This window comes from Mastigoproctus giganteus, chromosome 3 (assembly GCF_048544385.1).
Source record: "Mastigoproctus giganteus isolate SK-2022 chromosome 3, ASM4854438v1, whole genome shotgun sequence".
NCBI lineage: Eukaryota > Metazoa > Arthropoda > Arachnida > Uropygi > Thelyphonidae > Mastigoproctus > Mastigoproctus giganteus.
In genome coordinates, this window is record NC_143577.1 from 17,146,684 (window position 1) to 17,162,741 (window position 16,058).

The 16,058-nt window shown below is 36.2% G+C and overlaps 1 protein-coding gene across 1 annotated transcript in view; it reads right to left on the reverse strand.

Moving 5' to 3' along the window:
• Sardh (Sarcosine dehydrogenase) overlaps window positions 1-16,058 on the reverse strand; it is a 170,985-nt gene that overhangs the window by 147,679 nt on the left and 7,248 nt on the right. The window contains exons 2-4 of the mRNA XM_090369863.1: window positions 9,975-10,116; window positions 5,048-5,246; window positions 3,857-3,970 (exon numbers count right to left, since the gene is read on the reverse strand). Coding sequence (XP_090225989.1) covers window positions 3,857-3,970; window positions 5,048-5,240 — 307 coding nt within the window. The 5' untranslated portion in view covers window positions 5,241-5,246; window positions 9,975-10,116. The remainder of the gene's footprint in view (window positions 1-3,856; window positions 3,971-5,047; window positions 5,247-9,974; window positions 10,117-16,058) is intronic.

Genomic DNA, 16,058 nt, shown 5'->3' on the forward strand with positions numbered 1-16,058 from the left:
TATACATTATGTACTTATTTGATGCTTATTATGAGCTATATTTTATGTGCTTATGCAGCTCTTTGGGCAAAACAACAGAAGTTTCCCAGACGTTGTCTCAGGTGAATATATGCAGGTTGCCTTAATGGGAATGAAATACCCTTGGCTCTATGGTAAATCATAATAAGCTAGTTTTCAAGAAATATTAACATAACTAATTAAGGGATGTTTCAATTTTTGGACTCATTAATATAACAAATTTAAATAAGAAGTAAATAAATATCAAGACATATTCCAGATGATACAGGAAAATGAGGTCCACAACTGTAACTAGCAATGCTCCATATGCAAGATAGACCTAAATGAAAGTTATGGTGGGCCTAAACAGGCTTAGAAGACAGGACCAAGTGAAGGCAGCTTTGTCACTGCATAATAGAATCTTGCTGCTGAAACAGAACAAATGTTTCACTGCAATGTAATATGAGTTTCATCATATTTATATAGTTTTTAATTAAATTTGTTATATTAAAGCTGTAAGGTTCAAGAATTGTTAGTACTTGCATTAGGCTGGCCATGGTCTCGTGAGGACCACAAGTAAGGAGGTTGCAGGTTTAAGCCCAAATGCTGGCATGAAAAACATACAGCCCATTTGGAACTGTGTCACTGAAAATCTGGCTGTCCTTAATAATTAATTCTATAAGTATGCAGTTACGATGAATTTGAAAACTTTAGCCTCGGCTCTCTTGAGTATAACAGAAATTTTACTTAGTTATAGGATTTCTTGGAATAAATTATCTTATTATCCTCACCATAGAGCCAAGTGTTTATTTCATTTCCACAACAGAGGGATGTAGGAGTATTTTTAATAAATTACTAAATACGTTAACTTAAATAATAAATTTTAAATAATGAGTTACTTGTATTTTTCATAAATTAATTAACTGTAAAATACACTTCAAGCAAATGTCTTTATATTTAGATTATTAGCTCCTGACACTGCTTTGACTATAGTAAACTTATTATCTCCGCATGCTGAAATATTAAGTGGTCACATACTTAAATCTGTCCCTGTATACCTGTTGTGGAGACATTACGTTCTTCAACTTACTATGGAGGGAACACCGATCAGAAATGTTCATATATAAGTATTGTTGTTGTTGTTAAATTTGTTGGTGCATCAGCAGCTTAGGCTATAATGCACATATATAAGTAAATGCAGATGGGAGGGGGCAGTTACCTAAATGAAGCAAAGCATAATAAAACACGATTAGTCAACTGATGTGGGGTAATAAAAAGTTAAAAGAAGGTACAGAGGATAAAGTAAAAATGGACAGGATCTAAAAATTAAATAAAAAAGAAATCTTGAATTAAACAATTTTTAATGAACTGAAAAAAAAAAAAAAAATGTAGAAAGATCACTACATATAAACTGCATTAGCAAAAGTATTGAGAAATTCCTAGTTGTCTGAAATGAGCCAAACCAGGTTTGGTGATGTTATAGAAAGTACCTATATATTTCGGCAGTAAATAAAAAGTTTTAATCAAACTTATGGAGTGACCTATCAACATGGAGAACGTTGTAGACTTTTTAATTTTGTTTCAAGATGGCAACTTGAAATAAAAATACCTCTCAGAGTATATTAGACAGCCCCCCCCAACATGTACATAAATTTTGACTGGATCAGACTTAACTGGTGGTACTTAAAATTTAAATGGTAGTAATCCTATTTCAAGAAGGAAAATCTCAATAAAAATATCTCCAACAGAATACTTCAGGACCCTTTCACACTGTACTGTGGGTGCCTCCGTAGCCAGGTGGGCAGGAGCAGCCGTGCGTAGCACACGCTTTTTGATTAGACCGGGGTTTGACCACCAAATACGGAGGATGCAGAAAGGTCAGGGAATGACCACCACATATCCCCGGAGCAATATGGCCTCAGTTGCTAATGCTCCTAAAAAGAAAAAAAAACAAATAATAATAACACTGTACTGTAAATCTGGTTTAAATCAGACTAAGCAAAAGTGTCCTAAATGAATATAACTTATAATTTAACTGATGATCATTTTGTTTTGAGATGGTAGACCGAAATAAAAAATACCCACATTAGGATAACCTACAATCCCTAATATATGCTATAAATTTTTAAATTTGGATTATTAATACAAGAACCCCAGAATGGTGGCAATCTTGCATCAAATTGAAATAAAAATTCCCACCAGGGTAGTCTCAACACCACCCCCTCAATTATACTGTAATTTTGTTTTGATTAAAATGCAAACACAAAAGGGTACACACACAGACAAGATGATCATATAAGCTGTTGTTATGTTGTTGTTATTTGGTTTTTAGGAGCATTAGCAACTAAGGCCATATTGCTCCGGGGATATGCAGTGGTCATTCCCTGACCTTTCCGCATCCTCCGTATGTGGTGGCTCACGGGCTCGAACCCCGGTCTAATCAAGAAGCATGTGCTATGCACTGCTGCACCTGGCTACGGAGGCGCCGATCATATAAGCCTACTTTCTATTTTGGGAACTGAGCTCAAAAAGAAGTTATAGAAGCTACATTTTGTCATTTGTAGCTATATAATGGATGGTACACGGTGATGTTGAATGCAGAAAGATATTGGGATTTCACATTACAAGACTCAGTGTATGATCAATTTCAGGGATGGACTTTACATTTACCCTAAAGTGATAGTATGGAACATCACATATAACACCTAGGATATGTAGTGTTGAACCAACTGACCATATGGTTGTTTCAACACCTATTGTTAGTGCCCAAAGTTATTGGATGATTATACATGAGATCAACAAGATTTTGGTTTTTTTTTTTTTTTTTTTTTTAGGAGCATTAGCAACTAAGGCCATATTGCTCCGGGATATGCGGTGGTCATTCCCTGACTTTTCCGCATCCTCCGTATTTGGTGGTGACGGGCTCGAACCCCCGGTCTAATCAAGAAGCGTGTGCTTCGCACTGCTGCTCCTTCCCACCTGGCTACGGAGGCGCCTAGATCAACAAGAACAGAGACGGTAAAATATATGTGTGTAATATGCAGTGGTTCTTTGAATGAGCTGTTACCTACAAGCCTACGATCAGTAAACCTAGTGAACTAGAATGGTTTCTGTTGTGTTAGATTTGCAAAAACCTGAGGAATAATTACATGTTCTCTGGAGTGGATGAGATGAAGTACCTATCCTTTTCGATCTGAAGCCAGCACATGGACATAGACCTTAATGTACATTGCCAAGCAATATCTCTAATGCTTGGTAATGTACATTAAGGGCTTGGTGTTTATGGATCAAAAGCTAAACAGAAAGTTGTATCATGATGTCCTGTAATGTTACACTTTTATCACCAGTCTTCTGTCCCAATATTCCTCTTCTATATCGAAGGGCAATATCTGCCACAAGATATGACATGTATCTGACTAGTTTGAGGGAAATAACAATGAAGCAATCTTCTCAGAGAACCGTAATCTAAACTGCACTGAATAAGTTGGGAAAATTGGAGATGCGATTGAGATGAGGTTTGTCAAAAATTGGTAAAAGGTTTATCACATATTCAAGTTATTAATAATAATAATGATGGTATTTATTAATTTATACATGTATTCTAATGAATTATTCTGCCCAGTCTATGCAATTATATGTCTATTTGTTTATAATTATGTCCCTTGATACCAACGTTAAAAACCTGTACCATATTATATAAATGACCTAAATCTGTTCTTTGCATTTCACTTGACATCCAAAATTTTGGCAAACACATTTATTTATATGATATATAGGTAATGACAAAAGTATTAAAGAAAATAAGAGAAAACGAATATCAGCTGTGTTATATTTTGATTTTTATTTAATAAAAACATACCTGCAGTATGCCAAGTTGTCCCAGCTGTCAGCTGGTGCTTCTCTAACAAAACAACATTGGTGCATCCTAATTTGGTAAGGTGATACAGAGTACTGCATCCTATCACACCACCACCTAAAAAAAAGTAACAAAATTTTATAGGTAGTATTAAAATTAAGATAAGATTAATCTTACCTTAAGTTTTCATTTTATTTTTTATTTTAGATTTGATCTGGTTTTCGTTCCTTTCCTTTTTGGTCTCTGCCGGGTCGGCTATGAAATATACGTCAGCCTACTTTTTTTTACCTCTTGCAACATATATTTCATATCAGAAACAGAGGCCATGCTTCTTGCTATATTTCCTTTGGTTTTTGGTTGCTGACCCTTGATGATGAAGTTAAAATCATTGGATCTATAGCATTAAGTACTATATGTATTTTTATTCAATTTTATTTTAATTTACTTTTATTTTACAGGTACCTATTTAATTTTTTCTATACTACATCTGATGTGGTCAGCATTCCTCCATTTGTATTCTAACCTACTTATATATAAATATATATATATACATAATTATAGGAGATTACGTTTTCAACGTGGCTAGCGGTTAGTAGGTTGTATAATAAAATGTAGACCGAGATCATGGAATAGCAGTCATAAAATGATTCAATTCGAACTTGCAAAAATAAAGGTAAAAAACATAATATCAAAAATAATATATTAAAAGTACTTAATGTTGCAATTTCGATGATTTTAACGTTGTTATCGAGGGCCAGCCATCAAAACCAACGAAAAAGCAGCAAGAAGTAAGGCCTCTGTTTCTAACACGAAATATACATAGAACATGGTAGGTATAATGAAACCAAGTTTTTGTATGTATAAGCTGAGTTAATCGTAGCGTGCAGAGTACTTCGTGCCAACATATATTTCCTGGCTGACCTGACAGAGGCGGAGGGATGATTAGTAAATTACTAAAAGCCAGAGGCCTCCATAGCCGAGTGGTCAGGAGTACACTATTAACATATTTTTCACACCTTTGCATTTTTCACACTTAAAAAATTCACCATGTGAAACATTTTATTGTACTGAAAACGTGAGTTAATTCAACCTTCCAAAAGAAGAAAATTTATTGTGGGGAAAAAAAAAAATCTCAGATCCTAAATATAAGAAATTTTCCATTGTGTTTCATTGGCTTAGTAAAAGTAAAAATACCTATAATAACAGCATCTGCCGATTGAGGAACAGTTGATGGAGATCCTACAGTTTCATTTTTTAGTGATTTATGTGGTACTGAGCTTGGGGCATCTGCACTATAATTTCTTCTGGAAAATAACAGTGCACTATTTATTTTGCATAGTGTTGAACAATGAAATCTTTGCAATGGTAACCTCAATAAGGAAGTCATTTTAATCTGAAATCAATTAAAAACAAAATAAATCAGTAAGTGCTTTAAAAATGTATATAAAAGTATAATTACAATTAAAAATATTTATAAAAAGCATTTAACAATGTGAAAGTTTCCAAAATAAGATATAACTAGTGCAAACAGCTTTCTGTTATATACTGTAGTGGACATATTTAAATTAGCATTTAAATATGTCTGAAAGAGAATATGCTAACTCTATACAGTTTCAAATATGTTCTTCACTGAATATTATTTCCATATATGGAGAGGGCCCCCCCCGCCAAAAACACACACACGCAGCTCTCTGAAACATAACCCTATCCATTCAGAAGAAGAGTGACACTGTTGGTAAGCTGGAAGCTGCACTGTGCATCATTCATATTTGATATTCATGTCATTATAAATTATACCAATTATGACATAGAGCAGGAATTCTCAAACTGTAGGTTACAACCCTCTAGGGGATTGTGAGCAACTCGGTGTAGGCACCTCCGTAGCCGGGTGGGCAGGAGCAGCAGTGCATAGCACACGCTTCTTGATTAGACCGGCGTTCGAGCCCGTGACCACCAAATACGGAGGATGCGGAAAGGTCAGGGAATGACCACCGCATATCCCGGAGCAATATGGCCTTAGTTGCTAATGCTCCTTAAAACCAAACAACAACAGCAACTCGGTGTGCCACAATTTTTTTAAACTATTGCCTAAGGCAAGGGTAGATGAGTTTGGACTTTTGGATGTTACTAAGTTTGCTAAGTTATGAATGTTACTAAGCTTTCTAATTAGCTTTCCACCTGATTACTTTACTTAGCAGAGGCACAAGGATTCTATGAATTACTAACAATGCTGCATTCTTTAAAGTATTATTTGTTGACTATTATCTTGAAATTAACTTTTTTTTATACTCATATATCTATTTATTTTAAAAACGTTGAAATTTATCCATTATAATCCAGTTATTAGCATAGGCATATAATGCAAGAAAGAAAGCTTATTCTGCATCTGCCAAAAAAAAACAAAAAAAAAACCCTCCCATTTCACCCCTCCATTTGTTCCAAATGTCTGTCCAGCTCAGCCTTAAATTTGTTTAGGCTATCAGCTTCCACAACAAAAGCTGGAAGCCTGTTCCACCAATTAACTACCTGCTGGTAGGCAAATTTCCACACATCTATTCTACAACTATCTTTCCTCAATTTGAAACTGTGTCCCCCTCAGGTTCTTAGTCTGAGCAAGAAGAAGAATCCCATCAGCATTCAGCTTGCTCAATCCATTCAAGGCCTTATACACCTCAATCAGTTCACCTCGCATGTTCCTACACTCCAGGTGCTGCAATTTGCAGAACTTAAGCCTTTTTGGTAAGAGCACCCCTTTGTTCCCCTCACCAATCTTGTTGCCCTTCTTTGTACTCATTATAGCAACTCTACATCCTTCCTAAAATGAGGCCTCCAGACCTGTACACAGTACTCTAGGTGTGGCCTGACCATTGCCTTGTATAATGGGATAATCACCTCTTTGTCCCTGCTAGCAAAATTCCTATATATCATTGCCAAGACTCCATGACCTGCCCTGGCAGCCCGTCTGCACTGCTCAGAAAACTTCATATCTGACTGCACAATTACTCCCAGGTCTTTTTCATTTTCTACCACCTTAAGTGTAGTACCACACAGTTGGTACGTTTCTCTGGGGTTACTTCTACCCATATGCAGTACTTTCCATTTGTCAATGTTAAACTTCAGTTGCCACTTCTCAGCCCATTTTCCCAACTTATCTAGATCCAGTTGGAGTAGCATACTGTCTTTACTGTCGTTAACAACCCTGCCAACCTTTGTATCATCTGCAAACTTGGACATTAATCCTGATATACCTTCATCAATATCATCGATAAATATACAAAACAACAATGGGCCGAACACCGAACCCTGGGGAACTCCACTAATAACATTTTTCCACGAAGAGCAGTGTCCATTGATTACCACTCTCTGTTGTCTCCCACTCAACCATCCTTTTATCCATTGTAGCAACTTACACTTAATGCCATACCTCTCCAATTTGTACAGCAGTCTTCCATGTGCAACAGTATCAAAAGCTTTCCTGAAATCCAAGTATATGATATCAAAATTATTTTTTGCATCCAGTTCCTTTGTGACCACATCGTAGTATCCACTCAAATTGGTCACCCAAGCTGTGTCTTAACTATTACTGCAGTCTTGTCTAGATGATCCTGCAATGCTTCTTTAACCAGTGATTCCATTATTTTCCCTGAAACACAAGTTAAACTAACAGGTCTGTAGTTACTTGTGTCACCTTTTGATCCCCTTTGTGAATTGGTGATACATTTGCACACCTCCAGTCCATGGGGACCTCCCCTGAGTCCAAGGAAACTCTCATAATTATGGCTAAGGGTTTACTTACTTCCTTTGCTGCCTCCTTTAATATAACTGGATAGATCCCGTCCATCCCAGGTGCCTTCCTTATGCTTAACTTCAGCAATTTCTCCTCCATTTCACTCTCACTTATTACAAAATCACTTAGCTCCCTGTTAGAGTTTGATAGAGTTCTGGCACTCCCCCTCATCGAATAACTCCTCATGTGTGAATGTAGATGCAAAATACTCATCCAGTTTATCAGCTACCTGAGCATGATCATCAATAGTCAACCCATTTATGTTAAGTGATCCAATCTGATTCATCCCTTTCCTTCTAGAGTTTACATGGCGGAACAGACTTCCATCCTTTGTTGTGGAAGTTGATAATCTAAATAAATTTAAGGCTGGGCTGGACAGGTATTTGGAATGAACGGAGGGGTGAAATGGGAGAGGTTTTTTTTTTTTTTTTTTTTTTTTTGGCTGATGCTGCATAAGCTTGCTTTCTTGCATCATGTGCCTCTACTAATGCTAATAAGTAAAAACTCTTTGCTGTTTTTCTTTGCATCAAAAGTAAGTAGCATATTTATTTCTTACTCAATTCTAACCCAAATGAAATCATTAGTTTTATTCACCGAGGATTGCATAAAACCATTCATTATTTTAGAGGGTTGTGGTATCACAAAGTTTGAGAACTACTACTTTAGAATAGCCAAATTCACCACTGGCTGTTGGGTAGATTCTGTGCACAACTGCAGTAAGGTTGCTGTTGCTATGAGACCTTGTACAATGGGCAGATGCTATCTTAAAGCTTATCAGCACCTTCCCTGAGAATTAAAATTGCTTTTTTTGTGGTATTACTCTTTCACTAATTGTCAACAACACAGATGAAGGGACTAGCCACAGCTGCTAATGATTTCAACTGGCAATGCCAAAGTAAAAAAAGTTCTTTTTTTTTTCATTAGACCACTGCTTTCCCACAATATTTAAATCAGATGGAGGTCTACTTCATCATTTAAATTTATCGCCACATGACAGTGATGAAAAGATTTTTATTTTTTATTTTAATAAATTAATTATCTTCTTCACTATAAATAAACACCAAGAAAAGCAGCTGAAACTGGAGGCAATATTGTCGTGGCATATTCATTCATTCCTATGGGCCGAAAAGAAGAATAAACTATGCAAAGCAATGCTATGCATAGTTTATTCACTATATCAGTCATGAGAGTCAGTTTGAGAGTGGCACATTGCTTCACTCTGTAGATTAACAGATTATATACCATTATATAACATTAAATTATTTATAACACTGGTTAAAAATACAAAATAAATACAAATCAGTAATAAACAAAATAAATATAAATCAGTAATAAACAAAATAATAAATATTAATTTGACTCAATTTTTTTAGCTTTATAGCTAGTCGCCACTAGCTATAAAATTAAGGACTAAGAATAATTTGTGATTATTACTGAAATAGATGTCCGATTTAGTCTTAGACTAGTTTAAGTTTTTGTTTTTTAATCATTTCTAACCATTTAAAACTTCAATTTTCCAAGAATTGTGTTCATGGAAAAAACTAATTTGAAGAATTGTTTTTTTTTTTCCAAGGAATTATTTTAAAAGTATTTTATACAAACTCTTTGATGAAGGTTTCTTGAAGAATTTTTAATAGAAAAAATAAAGAAAAACTTTTCTAGTTATGAACACTTTAAAAGATCTTAAAAAATGATAATTATTTATTCTTTTTAAGGTTTTGACTTTACGAGAACTACTTAATCCATTAGGTAAAGTAGGCACATTTGTTACAATTTTCTATGGTAATACGTAAGAACTACAGTGAGATGCATTTTGAAAATATTTACAAAATTTTCAAAATATGAATAGGATTTTTTTTGTAATACAATGGTGAACTATTTGTGATGAAAAATACTTTTTTTCCCTTTTCTGCAATAAAAACAAGAAAGGCTGTCTCTCTTAAAATCACATGTAACATATTGCATCACATTCACCAGCGTGGCTATCTGAATAAAATCATTATCTGTGTGACGTGTTTACACTTTCTAGGTATAAACTGTCAATATATCTCCTAAATTTTAAATCCAGCAAGATATACCCGGAAAGAATTTTTAATGGTTTACTATTTTTTTTTAAAATCAAGTAATGACTTATTTTAAAAAATGAAACCATTAAAATATGCTTTTAAGATATATTTTTTGGGTTTTCTTTCTCCTAACTTATTATTTTTCCAGTTATATATATATATTTAGACTCAATATATATAGACTGAACCCCAGCATTCAATTTAAGAGGCAATGATCTTGGATAATTATTTTAGTTAATGTTAAAAAACATAATTCTTTGCCACCTACCTATCTGCAATGAGGAATACTTCAAATCTACAAAAGTCTTAGCAGCATACTGAAGATAACATTAGCAATAAAGCCATGGAAGGTAAGACCTTGAAACTTTTATCAGTCTTCAGATGGTTTACGTGGCCAATGACCTAGACAACTGTATGTGGAGAGTAAAAGAGATAAATGAAAACATCTAAGTATATTTTGTTATTTACACATAGATCACTTACATAACTTAAATTTATGAGTTACATAACTTACTTAAATATTAGTTACTTAAGTATATAATATATTTAAATAAAATAAATGAATACATCTAATAGAGATATTCTGTTTTTCATTACCTAATTACTTCATTTCTACATTATCAGATTCAAAAAAATTTGTAATTTTTAAAATATTTCAGGTTTGAATATCAATTAGTCAAAACAAAATAAGAAAAAAAATAGCCACTTTATTTGCCCATTACCTCAAATAATTTGTCTAATCCTACCTTATAGTTGTTCTGATGATCAGTTACACTCTGGCAATTTTTACACATCTGTCCTTTTTCAATTTATATACCCTTATGTGCATTATCTGAGAAACAGTAAGGAGGATGCCATCAGCATTTAGTTTACTCAATCCATTTAAAGCCTTAAACATTTCAATCAAGTGATGGGGGGGACAAAATTCCAGACACTGCAATTTAAAGAACTCAAGCCTTTCCATTTAAGAGTACCCTTCTGTGCCCCCTCACTAATCTTGTTGCTTATCTTTGCACTTGTTCCAACATATACACACTTTTCCTAAAATGAGGCTTCCATACTTGTATGCAGCCTAACCACTGGCATTCAGCATTCTGCTGGAATGTTCAATGCCAGCATATACAGGAATTTTTCTAGCAAAAAAATTCCTGTATCTCATTAACAGGAGCCCATGAGCTGTTTCAGCAACCTGTCTGCACTTCCCAGAGAACTGCATGTAAAATTACCATGGATCTTTTACAATCATCACTATCCTGAGTATATTACCACTCAATGTTATTCTAACCCCAGAGGCTCACATCTGGTGAGTATGGGCTTGGCACACCCAGGGTCCTGAGCTGAATATCATCATTCTTCTCTTTCTTGGTGATTCCTTTTGACTTCTGACTCTCTCTCTCTCTCTCTCTCTCTCTCTCTCTCAGGGTAATTCAGAATTTTTTTTTTTTTTTTGGCTGGTGCAGCACAAGCCTCAGGCTTCCTTGCACCATATGGCTAATAATAATAATAGGATTACTTCTATCCAAATATAGTACTTTGCATTTATCAGTGATTAACCTCAGTTGCCACTTTTCAGCCTATCTGCCTAATTTCTCTAGGTTTTGTTGGAGTAACATACCTTCATTACTGTCAATTTCATCCGATAAGCCTGATATATACAATGAGTGATCACTGAATTATGACCACCCCTATGAAAACTGAATGCGATCCGTTGACTATGTGAAGTTCGAGAGTATGGAGTTAGTTGACCTACATAACATAGATAAGGTGTCAGTGGTACAGTAGGCAGTAAAATTCCGAGCATGATGGGTAAAAGGAAGAATTTATCAGACTTTGATAAAGGACAGATTGTGGGTGCTCGACGAGCTGGTGCCTCGATTGTCCATATGGCGCAAAGGCATATCAAGAGCTGCCGTAGTTAAAGTGTACCAGGACTGGTGTCAAAATGGTCAAACAATGACCCGACAGCAAAACTGTAAAGGTCAGAGAAAGGTTGATGTTAGAGGTGAGTGCCGGGTCCGATGACTCGTACAGGCAAACAGGCACAGCACTGCTAAAGAGTTGACTACCCAATATAACATGGGCTAACCCGAAACAATATCTGCCATGACCATGCATTGCATGTATGGGCTATACCAGCAGACGACCCCTACAGCATCCTCTCCTAACCAAGGTTCATCAGTGTAAAAGACTCGCCTGGTGCAAAGAGCATGCAAGTTGGACATTAGAAGACTGGAAGAAGAAGGTGTGCTGGTCAGATGAGTCACATTATTTACTCCACACCGTGGATGGTCATGTACAGATTTGGTGTCAACAACATGAAGCTCTTGATCCATCATGCATGGTATCAAAAGTGCAGGCCAGTGGAGGCAGTTGTATGGTGTGGGGCACGTTTCACTGGCATGAACTTGGACCCCTGGTGTATGTGGAACAACGTATCAATGATCTCCTCTATTATCGACTGCTTGCTGACTGTGTACACCCCGCTATGTTACACTTTTTCCCGAATGCCGATGGTGTCTTCCAAGATGACAATGTGCTGAGCCATTAGGCACTTGTTGTGCATGAATGGTTTGAGGAACACAGTTCTTACTTCCAGCATATCAATTGGCCTCTGAACTCCACCAATATCAATCCCATAGAGCACTTGTGGGACACTATGGAAAGGCATATCAGGCATCTGGATACTCCATTCACCTCCATACCTGAATTGCTGACCGCATTACACACAGCTTGGTTGGCCATACCTCCCGAATGCTTCTGACATCTTGTTGAATCAATGCCACGTTGGATAGCTGCTGTACTGAGGGAAAAAGGAGGACATACGAAGTATTAGGTAGGTTGCCATAATTCAGTGATCACTCAGTGTATATCCTCATCAATATCATTAATATAGAAAACAAGAATGGGCCAAACACCAAACCCTGTGAGACTCAACTAACAACATTAGTGCAAAAAGAGCAGTGTATATTGATAACTGCTTTCTAGCTTAGATTAAAGAGAGAAGACTAATAGTGAAGAATAAGCTTGACCTCTACCTCATACAATTAAATAATCACCTCATTGTCCCTGTTGGAAAAATCCTTGTATATCATTAACAGAACAACCTCCACCACAATAATTGGAGGATTGTTTTCTACAGCAACATATTTGAGGAGCAACCAGAGGTAATAATACTCTATCTGATTATCAGCAGTGATTATTCACACGTTAAGAATTTGCAGATAAAGGAACCACTAGGTGACAGTGATCACAGTGTACTAATATGGGATTTACTTAAAGATGTAACTACCATCAAGGGTAAAGGGAAGGGTATTTGCTTTTGTAAAGGTGACTACAGTGGTCTCAGACAGCTTTTAAATTCTATACAGTGAGATCAACTGATGATGTTACCAACAGTGAATTCTAAATGGGAAGCCTTCAGGAACTTAATCTTGGAGGCTTTTCATACCAACTAAGAAATACTGTTCAAGGTTCAGGCCTAAATGGATGTCACATCAATTGAATTAATGAGGCTTGTGGTAGAGAAAAAAAATGCATGGGATGCACATAAATTATCAGGTGACACAGAAGCCTACAGCAGATATAAGCTAGGCTGTAATCAAGTCACAAAGGAGGTTAGGCAAGCGAAGGCTGATTATGAGAAATCTTTGGCAAAGGATGCAAAGAAAAACAACAAAGATTTCTTTACTTATGTAAACTATAGAAGGAAGGGAATGAATCAGATTGGTCTACTTCATGTTGGTGGTTCAACTGTTGATGATCTTGCTCAGATAGTTAACAAACTGAATGAGTATTTTGCATCTACATTCACACATGAGGAGTTATTCAAGTAGGGGAAGGCCAGAAGTTTATAAAACTTTAACAAGGTGCTAAGTGATTTTGTAATAACTGAGAGCAAAGTGGAGGACAAATTGTTGAAGTTAAACATAAAAATGGTGCCTGGGGTGGATGTAATCTATCCAGTTATTGAAGGAGGCAGCGAGGGAAGTTAGCAAACCCTTAGCCATAATTATGAGAGCATCCTTAGATTCAGGGAAGATCCACATGGACTGGAGATGTGCAAATGTATCCCCAAATCACAAAGGGGGTTCAAAGGGTAACAAATAATTATAGACCTGTTAGTTTAACTTCTGGGGAAAATAATGGAGTCACTGGTTAATGAGGTGATACAGGTTCACCTAGACTGCAGTAATTGTTCAGACACGGCATGGGTTTGTTAAGGGGAAATCTTGTCTGACCAATTTGATTGGATACTACGATGTGGTCACAAAGGAACTGGATGCAAAAAAAAATATTTATATCATATACAGTACTTGGATTTCAGGAAAGCTTTTGATACATTTGCACATGGAAGACTGCTGTACAAATTGGAGCGGTACGGCATTAAGGGCAAGTTGCTGCAATGGATAAAGGGATGGTTGAGTGGGAGACAGCAGAGAGTGGTAATAAATGGACACTGCTCTACGTGGACTAATGTCATTAGTGGAGTGTCCCAAGGGTTGGTGCTGGGTCCATTGTTGTTTTGTGTATTTATTAATGATATCGATGAAGGTATATCAGGCTTAATGTCCAAGTTTGCATTTGATACAAAGGTTGGCAGGGTTGTCAATGACACTAAAGACAGTATGCTACTGCAACAGGATCTAGAAAAGTTAGGTACATGGGCTGAGAAATGGCAACTGAAGTTTAACTTGACAAATGCAAAGTACTGCATATGAGTAGCAGTAATCCAAGAGAAACGTACCAACTGTGTGGTACTACACTCAGGGAGGTGGAGAATGAAAAAGATACTGGGGGTAATTGTGCAGTCAGATATGAAGTTCTCTGAGCAGTGCAGATGGCTGCCAGAGCAGGTCATATAGTTCTGTTAATGATATATAGGAATTTTGCTAGCAGAGATAAGGAGGTGATTATCCCTTTGTATAAAGCAATGGTCAGGCCACACCTTGAGTACTGCATACAGATCTGCAAGCCTCATTTTAGGAAGGATGTAGAGTTGCTAGAACGAGTACAGAGAAAAGCAACAAGAATGGTGAGAGGAACAAAGGGGTGCACTTACAAAGAAAGGCTTAAGTTCAGCAAGTTGCACAGCATCTGGAGACTAGGCACCTGCGAGGTGATCTGATTGAGGTGCATAAGGCCTTGAATGGTTTGAGCAGGCTCAATGCTGACAGGATGCTTCCGCTTGCTCAGACTAAGAACCTGAGGAGGCACAGATTCAAATTGAGGAAAGACAGTTGTAGAATAGATGTGCGGAAGTTTGCCTTTAGCCAGCAGGTGGTTGATTGCTGGAATAGACTTCCATCTGTTGTTGTGGAAGTTAATAAATTTAAGGCTGAACTAGACAAACATTTGGAGTGACCGGATGGGTGAAATGGGAATGGTTTTTTTGGCTGATGCTGTATAAGCTTGCTTTCTTGCATCATATGCCTCAACTAATGGTAATGTGGAATAGTGTAAAAAGTTTTACTGAAATCTATTATTTTTTTGTGTTCTACCTTTGTTACTACATCATAGTACTTTAGTGAGACAAGGTCTTCCCTTAATAAATCCATGCTGTAATTGCCATATACTGCATTATTTTCAAGATGATCCTCCATTTTTCTGTGACAACTGAATCCATTATTTTACCTGGAATGGAAGTTTAGCTTACAAGTCTGCAATTACCCACACACTCTTTGATCCCCCTTTGTGAATAGGGAAGACATTTGAACATCTGTGATCTCTAAGGACCTCCCCTGAATCCAAAGATGAATTCATAATTGTGGCTAAAGGTTTGCTTACCTTTCTGCTGCTTCTTTTAGTATAATTGAATAGATTCTGAAGGCCTCACATGGCTTATTCACTTTAAGCTTAAACAATTTCTTTTACACTGTCTTCTCACTTATCAATAGTAGTAGTAATAGGGGCAAACGATGCTAAAAAACCAAGCTTATACAACATCAGCCAAAAAAAAGAAGGAAACACTTCCCACTTCACCTGTCCATTGACTCATACATTTCATCTAGATATTCTTTGAGTTATTATTAATATAATAATAATGAAGAGTTGGATGAGCAAAGGAATTTCTCACATAATTTAAGGAACCCAAAATCAATTGTTTTGCCTCACCCTAGAGTACTAAATAGATTTGGAGAAAGGTATACAATGAATATAATTAACAATTTGTTGACTAGTGTTGATTTGAGACTTAGAAGTTAACCTATTTTCATATCTTGCATATAAATAGAACTCTGTTTACAGTGTGGAATATATTGTGTATAGTAATTTCTTTATCTTTTCTGTTAAATAATAAATTTGTATGGAAAACTGTTTTATGTGATGATTTATAACTTGTTGTCAAGAAATTTAA